The sequence below is a fragment of the Hyalella azteca genome, unplaced genomic scaffold (genome assembly GCF_000764305.2).
Source record: "Hyalella azteca isolate HAZT.00-mixed unplaced genomic scaffold, Hazt_2.0.2 contig11493, whole genome shotgun sequence".
In the NCBI taxonomy this organism is placed as follows: domain Eukaryota; kingdom Metazoa; phylum Arthropoda; class Malacostraca; order Amphipoda; family Hyalellidae; genus Hyalella; species Hyalella azteca.
In genome coordinates, this window is record NW_025941488.1 from 24,374 (window position 1) to 33,834 (window position 9,461).

The following is a 9,461-nucleotide window of genomic DNA, read 5'->3' on the forward strand; positions in this document are numbered from 1 at the left end:
AAAAAAGGGATGGCAGAGTCGATAGGTATAGTCTTTACGAATCGAATGATACGTGTCTCGATGTTGTAGGACGATATTTGTAGGAGGAGATAGATTTTCTATAGTACCCGTTTTTTGCCGTTTTCTATGAATATCACGTTTTCTATCAATTGTTTCGAAAAATTCATGCGAGCAAAATGTTATTTTTTACATTTTACGTGTGTATGTGAAGTTTCACGATGATCGGATAATAACTGTACAAGTTTTTACGGAGGGTAGACGGTCCCCTTAAGTACAGCAGGAACTGAATGTTACATTTCTTTTATTTATCAGTGAAATAAAATCTCTTTTACAACAGAAAATCACACATACACGAATTAAATCTGAATATAATTGGAAATGGAACTGATCGCGTTTGAATTCTTCCGAATATTTACGGTAAGTTTCTCTTGAATTTAGAATTTTTATATTTTAGTTTTCTTTTCAGATTATCATGTTTCTTATTATTCACCTGAAATCTAAGTCTGTCATATGATATTTTTAAGTATCGTATCTCCCAGCACCTTTCAAAATTTTTTGTTCCTACGAGGACAAAGCAAATGGTTACATTTATAGTTTAGAGTATTATGAAAAAGCTTGAAAATGCTATTGTATTATCACTGTTTTAATCATTGTTATTTTCTGGCAAAAAGGAAAATGACTGTTGAATAAAAAATGATCGAAATGACTGGAAATGGACGTTGAAGGCTTGCGCCATTAAATTCATCACACCCGTCAATTTCCTATTCAATGCAGACAACAATTCAAGAGTGTCAGCACTTGACAACAAATCACGTCCGACTCAAACCACAGTTCTGTCACACTCCTATTAATAATTAATGCAAGGTAAAATGTAAATGCTCTGTAACTAATAAATAGATGTCACTTATCAATAAAGGTAACGTCTGAAGCAAGTTGCACGGCCCAGCGATAAAATCCAGGATAAAACAGTACTACTAAGTGTCGAGCCTATATAACAGGTGTTCAGTTCAGCGTAATGGCTCGTCATTATATCGCGTCTCTTTTACCCGCCAGTTATTGTGCATGCACCCGGAACTTGATAATAGTTCCGCGAATTGCCTAACCTTGCAACCTGTCCCCTGGAATGATGGAAACAATTCAAAATGAACGGCTCATTCACATGCCGTGTGATTTGTAAACCATTCATTTTTCTATATTTGCTAGATTGAGTTGTATCGTTTCGTATCGGCATGATGCACTGTAGGAGGCAGCATGATGAAATGCACTGTATGAGGCAGCATGATGACATGCACTGTATGAGGCAGCATGATGAAATGCACTGTATGAGGCAGCATGATGACATGCACTGTAGGGGGCAGCATGATGACATGCACTGTAGGAGGCAGCATGATGACATGCACTGTAGGAGGCAGCATGATGACATGCACTGTANACATGCACTGTGTTGCCAGATGACGCTGTAACGACATTTGCTGTGTTGCCAGATGACGCTGTAATGACATGCACTGTGTTGCCAGATGACGCTGTAACGACATTTGCTGTGTTGCCAGATGACGCTGTAATGACATGCACTGTGTTGCCAGATGACGCTGTAACGACATTTGCTGTGTTGCCAGATGACGCTGTAATGACATGCACTGTGTTGCCAGATGACGCTGTAACGACATTTGCTGTGTTGCCAGATGACGCTGTAATGACATGCACTGTGTTGCCAGATGACGCTGTAACGACATTTGCTGTGTTGCCAGATGACGCTGTAATGACATGCACTGTGTTGCCAGATGACGCTGTAACGACATTTGCTGTGTTGCCAGATGACGCTGTAATGACATGCACTGTGTTGCCAGATGACGCTGTAACGACATTTGCTGTGTTGCCAGATGACGCTGTAATGACATGCACTGTGTTGCCAGATGACGCTGTAACGACATTTGCTGTGTTGCCAGATGACGCTGTAATGACATGCACTGTGTTGCCAGATGACGCTGTAACGACATTTGCTGTGTTGCCAGATGACGCTGTAATGACATGCACTGTGTTGCCAGATGACGCTGTAACGACATTTGCTGTGTTGCCAGATGACGCTGTAATGACATGCACTGTGTTGCCAGATGACGCTGTAACGACATTTGCTGTGTTGCCAGATGACGCTGTAATGACATGCACTGTGTTGCCAGATGACGCTGTAACGACATTTGCTGTGTTGCCAGATGACGCTGTAATGACATGCACTGTGTTGCCAGATGACGCTGTAACGACATTTGCTGTGTTGCCAGATGACGCTGTAATGACATGCACTGTGTTGCCAGATGACGCTGTAACGACATTTGCTGTGTTGCCAGATGACGCTGTAATGACATGCACTGTGTTGCCAGATGACGCTGTAACGACATTTGCTGTGTTGCCAGATGACGCTGTAATGACATGCACTGTGTTGCCAGATGACGCTGTAACGACATTTGCTGTGTTGCCAGATGACGCTGTAATGACATGCACTGTGTTGCCAGATGACGCTGTAACGACATTTGCTGTGTTGCCAGATGACGCTGTAATGACATGCACTGTGTTGCCAGATGACGCTGTAACGACATTTGCTGTGTTGCCAGATGACGCTGTAATGACATGCACTGTGTTGCCAGATGACGCTGTAACGACATTTGCTGTGTTGCCAGATGACGCTGTAATGACATGCACTGTGTTGCCAGATGGCGCTGTAATGACACGCTGTGTTGCCAGATGGCGCTGTAATGACACGTTGTGTTGCCAGATGGCGCTGTAATGACATGCGCTGTGTTGCCAGATGACGCTGTAATGACATACACTGTGTTGCCAGATGACAGTGGCGCTGCACAGCAGCACCGCAAGTCTGCAGTCACCGTCTGCAAGGCACCCCTGGAGGCCGCCTCCCGCAGTGGTACAGACCACAGCGCCTGCTGGACCATCCAGTGAGTGTTGTGTTATCAAGTAGGCGTAACTATCACTTGTTCTACTAAACTAACTTCTTCAGCTTATTTACCCATTCGATGGAAAGAAGTCAAATAAAAATAGATAAAAGTTTTTGTAATATTACGAGCATTTACCTAAATACAGAAGAATTAAAGATTGTTTTAATGGCACTTATATAAATTAATATAAATATCATACATAAAATTTATCGATAGAACACAGCCTATACAACTATTTTTCTTGGTGTATAATGATCATAAACTCTTGCATTGAAAGACTATGTTCAAGACTACTCAATGTATCGTGAAGTCATGTTTGTTGTCTTTCTACAAGCACAGTTTGTATAAAATCAATAATTTTGATATAGCAGAACAACGTTCATTTATATCAATGTCATTAACGAAAAATTGATCGGTAAAGTTGTACTCGTACTATGCAATAAATTAAACAAATCTTCTACTCAGCAATTTATGCACTGACACTGAAATAAGAATCCACGACTTCACAATTATGCAAAACACACTTTGAAATCTCAACAAGAGAAAAATCACTGAAGGAATTTCCGAAAACCGTGTCGCGGAATTGTTCGATCAAAAAGTTACTCATACTTTCGACAATAGCGCAACATTTTTGGCATATTGTGCGACAAAATGTCGCACAATTGTGGCTGGAGATTTGAGGTGCGACAAAATGTCGCACAATTACTGTCTCGGAATGTACCAATGTCGCAGAATCTACCTATGATTAGTAGTTGCTAATAGTGCGACACAAAAACAAGATGAACGCTATTATGTGACATGCTAATTAACGAAAATTTCGTTTGGTTAGGGTTAAAATTAGGGTTCGAGGTGTGAAAATTTTTTGAAAAAAATTTTGAAAATAGAGGTGTGAAAGACACTTTTTTACAATTTTACTAAGGTAAATTCCAGCCAGAAAAGGTTCTTTTACCTTAAATAACTAATTGAAAAACGTCAACTAATAATTGTCGCGGTATTACCAATGTATATATATATATTAGTTATAAGTAAAAATATAATTAAAGTCCGGTAAAGTGGACATTTTAAATATATAAAATACATATATTTATTTTCCTTGCTGCCCTGGCAGACGTACGGGAGGCACCCGCCTGCTCAAGCCTGTACAGCGAGGTGATCGTGGCTCAGGGGGAAGCTGTTCACTTCAAAAGTCCAAATTACCCACGCAAATATCCGTCCAACCAGCGATGTGGCTGGAGATATCAGGTGAGCAAGTCTGATCCTTTATTTGTTGATTATTCTTTAAGGGATACTAAGCTGGCCCACGCAGCTTCTAGTTGGTGTCTCACAGATTATTGATTGCCTTTCTAGATACCGCCGAGTAGAAATAATTTCCTTTGTCGATACCCTCGTGTAGTGAACGTAGTATATTAAGTATTTGTTTGGGACGTAGCAGTCCCAGGCCACGATGGATAGGATATAAATTGTTATGAATGTAGTAAGGATATAAGTTGCCATGTTTGTATTGATCTTAAATACCAGCTTTGGCTATAACCCGAATGTACTTCTTAATATGTTACAGTTGTTTGAAATTATCATTAATTAAATTACCTATATCTAACTTAACTACATTTTTGTCCGACGAATTGTTTATATTCGTAGTATTCTCAAGTGAATGCTTTCTTATTTCAGTCAGCAGACGGATCCAATCTGGAAATTTCCTGCAGTGAAATTTCTCTTGGTTTCCGTGATTATTTTGATTTAATTGACACGGTTTCGCAGCGATACGTTTCGTAAGTAACAAATTTACTGCAATGAAATTTAAAAGTTCATGAATTTTGGTAGAAATATTCTGATCATTTGTAAATCAATGATTCCACACGCTCAACAAGCTGTCACATTAAATCTGACATTGAAACATGATTTCGATAAATATGAGAGTATCATTCTTATTCCCTTCATCATTCTTTAATTTGACGTCAAAACTTATATCACAGTATATTCTTCGATTTAATTCCTCGCACTTGAACCCTTTGACTACAGATAGATAGACTATATTTAATGCTAATCGTACCTATTGCATGGCCGCTTCCCCCAAAATTTATCTTTATTGTTTGTGAGTAATACAAATAGTGAGTGTATCATCATAGTTTGCATAAACAGCTCAAATCACAGGTAATCTATCATTTACCCACAATCTTACCTCGAATCATGGCCATCAAAATTTGGTTAAGCACTGTCCCCCGATCGAAACCTTACCGAGTGTTTCCAATATTTTGTGATCACCCTCAGTAAAGTTTATAAACTATGCATTACTGAAAACTTTGGACTTGACCGAGAGCGAGTGGTTCTTTGGAAGATACTTCTTTGGAATAAATAACTGACTTACATTTTTTAAATACTTCCCAGAACCTGGGTGCTCATCTTTATTGATCAACACAAAGCTACATGGTATTTTATACGTTTCATTACACATTCTGGAAATTCAGAAAAGGAAATATCGCAAGCAATGTAATCACTGTGAATATTCTTCATATCGATACGATATGAAGAATATTCAAACTCAAATCGGAGTAATAGACTAGAATTCGTTCAAATAACTTGTCTTGGTAATATGTCATAGTTTTGGGATAAGTAAATTGAGATAGAGTTTTTATGTTTTGCACAGGCGTAAAAACTAGCAGCAGGATTCCAATTATTTTCCGTAGCAATATCATCAAAAATTAACAAAATTATCTTATCAGTATCTATGCCACTTGGGTCAGGGACAGAAGCAGTATTCTCAAAGCATTCGGTTGCGCATTTTTGTTGACATCTTTTAGGTAAGTTTTCATGATATTTAGCAAAATTGCCATTGCCGTTGGCTCAAATGATGGCTAAGATTCAAGGAAAGATTGTGGGTAAAAGATCGGTAACCTGTTATTTAAGCTGTTTATGAAAACTGTGATGATACACTCACTGTGATGATACTACTGTTGTAGTACAGTACTACTACTGAAAACTGTGATGATACTACTGTTGTAGAGTTGTAGAATCGTGCGTTCACGATTGCAATTTCAGTCGTACCTCCTAAGCAAGAGTGACCGTCATAGACATAGGGATAGAAGTTCGCGACTGTAACGCCAGTCGTACGGTACTTCCTACGCGAAAGTGGCCGTCATAGACATTAGGTTAGAAGTTTATGACTAAAACGCCAGTCGTACATCCTAAGTCAGAGCGGCCGTCGCAGACATAAGGTTTAAAGTTCGCAACTCTAGCTCCAGACGTACGTTCTCCAGGTATTCTTGGACTGCGCTCAGCAACGTGCGGCTGAGCGCTCCCTCGGACCGCCTTCTGGTGCGCCTTAGGTCCTCTTATTCTTGGCTGGGGGGTGCACGAGGCTTCAGCTGCAATGTGTGGGGTAAAAGCACGGATATTAATCCTACATCCGCTCCGACTACAATAGCTGGCACTACCAGCACGCCCCTCGCTTCCGATTCTACGTCTCCCATTACACCTGCTGCATCTGAAACACCTTCTTCAACAACAACACCTGATTCATCCATAACACCAGCTGCACCTGAAACCTCAGCTTCATCCACAACATCAGCTTCACCTGAAACACCTACAACTTCCACATCTGCAGGCACATCATCTTCTTGTGGTGAGTCATATTTTGAGAAATAAATTAAAAACTCTGCCAATCAGGAATTAAGGTGTGTTGCATGATTTAAAAATGCCTTTGTAGTTCATTTAACGTGGCTATGTTGTAGTGTGTGGAGCCAAGCCGAGCGTGCGCATCGTTGGGGGCGCGCAGGCCAGTGAAGGCGAGTACCCGTGGATGGCGAGCCTGGGTACGGGGGCGAACTTCGTGTGCGGTGGCAGCCTGGTCACCCAGTCCTGGATCGTAACGGCTGCTCATTGTATAAAAAGGTTAGAGTCGTTGAAACTATGAGGAAACTCTTAGATCATTCGACAGCAGATATTTTATGAAGCTGTGCATTCAAGTCACGGGAAAAATGAAAGGCATGGGGTTTTATCCCCGTTCAGTGCACGGGGGTGATGAAACCTCGAACCCCGGGGGGTGATGAAACCCCGTTTAAGGCACGGGGTTTCATCACCACAAATGGATTTTTAATTCCAGTTTATTCCCTTCTCTCTCAGTACAAGCAGATTAATAAAATGGTTTCTACTTTCCCATTATGACTGAATGAAAATTATCGATGACATTGAATTAATATCAGATAGTCCAGTAGCATGAAAAATTCTCGCTCCAACTCACACATTCATTATTTTGCATCAATTATGTCGTGAAAAAAAAAAAATGCGAATTGATTTTGTAATAATTTCTCGGCGTAGCAATACCATGACAATGACAATTGGGCTCGGCTACTTCAACATCTTCACCCCGTCGTCCACCAGCGTAACGAGAGCCGTGCGCCAGATAGTGAAGCATCCTCAGTACAATGGTGAGTGTGGGCCTCAGTACAATGGTGAGTGTGGGCCTCAGTACAACGGTGAGTGTTGGCCTCAGTACAATGGTGAGTGTGGGCCTCAGTACAATGGTGAGTGTGGGCCTCAGTACAATGGTGAGTGTTGGCCTCAGTACAACGGTGAGTGTGGGCCTCAGTACAACGGTGAGTGTTGGCCTCAGTATAAAAGTGAAGGATAGCTTCATGGCAATGATGCGTAGATTCCTCACTACAATAGTGAGAGGGGTCTTCAGTACAACGGTGAATAGTTATGAACACAATTATTGTCAAAATAGGTTCCTTATAGCAGTGCCAGGAGGGAAAATCCTAGAAGTCGGAACTTTATCCTGAGGCAATATAAAGTTTCCACTGTTGGGAGTAATAGATGAATTTCCCGCGTACTGTACATACATTTAACCTGAGGACAGAAATTCGATTACTCAGTGTTTAGCAGTCAATCAATCTTTCCAGCGTCCAGAGCATAATGCGTCTCCATTACAGGGTCTCTAAATCTTATAATATAATAATAATGAGACGATTGACGCCGACCAGCAGGATATTAAAAAACGTATCTTAATCGGTGCAACTTGGTCTGACGTGATAGTCTGATAGATTCTTGATATTAAAATATGCTGCAGCCACTTATCAAATCTTTGCCTTTATTCGAAATGCATTACATTGTCGTTAATTTAATTGAGAGAATGTAAGCGTGACTCGTAAATTTTCGCCAGCCAATACTTTAGTGAACGACATTGCGCTGCTGCGGATCGACCCCATCGACTGGGCGGCGAGCCCGACCATCAGGCCCGTGTGCCTCCCAGCCGACCTCGGAGAGGACTTTGTGGACGCCACGGCCACCATCGTGGGCTGGGGGTCCACTCAGTTTGGTGAGGATCAATAAACGTATAATAAATAATAATTGTTCATTATATTCAAAATAATAAACATATTTTGATCACTTTGATAGTCCAGGCTTGATCAAATTGATCAGTTTGATCAAAATATGAACCTGCTATGGTTCATATTTGCTACGGCGTAGCAGGTTCCTTATTGAACCTGTTACGCTTGTGGCAGATCACTCACTTTGTTTGAATGATAGTTTTCATGATAGAATTTAACATCAGACAAAATTATCTTCAACATGGACCTTTGCATCATAAGTGCGTTGAAGTGATTTCTGCATGAAAATTTATATCGGACTCTCTACAATTTGTCGTTAAATCGAATTTTTGTGCTGATTTAGAGTGCTAGGCAAACAAATCTTGCCCTACTATTCTAATATTTCTCGACAAGTTCAACACGCTGTGTTGATTTAGAGTGCTTGGCACACAAATCTTGCTCGACTATTCTAATATTTATCGAAACGTTTAACACGCTGCCTTGTCATGACCTCACGTACACCAACACGTCTGGCACGCACCAGGAGGGCAGACGTCGGCAGTGCTGCGTGAGGCGCAGGTGCCGGTGTTGTCGTACGCCGAGTGTCGCAAGGCCTACGGCACGGCCGTCACCACGGCCATGCTCTGCGCCGGCGCGGCGCTGGGCGGGGTCGACTCCTGCCAGGTGAACCGCTGCTGCACGCATTGATACGCGCGCTGCGTGCAGGAATATTTGTGCCTTCCGAAGTAATATTAAGCCGTATAACAAATCATTATTAAGTCGTATAACAAATCATTATTAAGTCGTATAACAAATCATTATTAAGTCGTATAACAAGTCATTATTATGTCGTATAACAAATCATTATTCCGTATAACAAGTCATTATTAAGTCGTATAACAAATCATTATTAAGTCGTATAAGAAACTATATTACTTCTACTTGACAAATGCTAATATTACAATGAATGGAAGCGAATGCGTTACCATACGGTGTTATGTTGCAAATAAAAACACGTAACACGTTAAGACATGCAGTATCACATAACACGTTAAGACATGCAGCATCACATAACATGTTAAGACATGCAGCATCACATAACACGTTAAGACATGCAGCATCACATAACATGTTAAGACATGCAGCATCACATAACACGTTAAGACATGCAGCATCACATAACACGTTAAGACATGCAGCATCACATAAC

At 40.9% G+C, this 9,461-nt stretch overlaps 1 protein-coding gene across 1 annotated transcript; it reads left to right on the plus strand.

Annotated features, from left to right (window-relative positions):
* Positions 1–272: 272 nt before the first annotated feature.
* LOC108668685 (transmembrane protease serine 9) lies at positions 273–8,959 on the plus strand. The gene is made up of 9 exons (XM_018155928.2): positions 273–417; positions 2,834–2,945; positions 4,054–4,187; positions 4,614–4,714; positions 6,200–6,564; positions 6,674–6,833; positions 7,260–7,369; positions 8,104–8,259; positions 8,796–8,959. The coding sequence occupies exons 1-9, from the start codon at positions 379–381 to the stop codon at positions 8,957–8,959; spliced, it is 1,341 nt and encodes a 446-aa protein (XP_018011417.1). The 5' UTR covers positions 273–378.
* Positions 8,960–9,461: the final 502 nt, after the last annotated feature.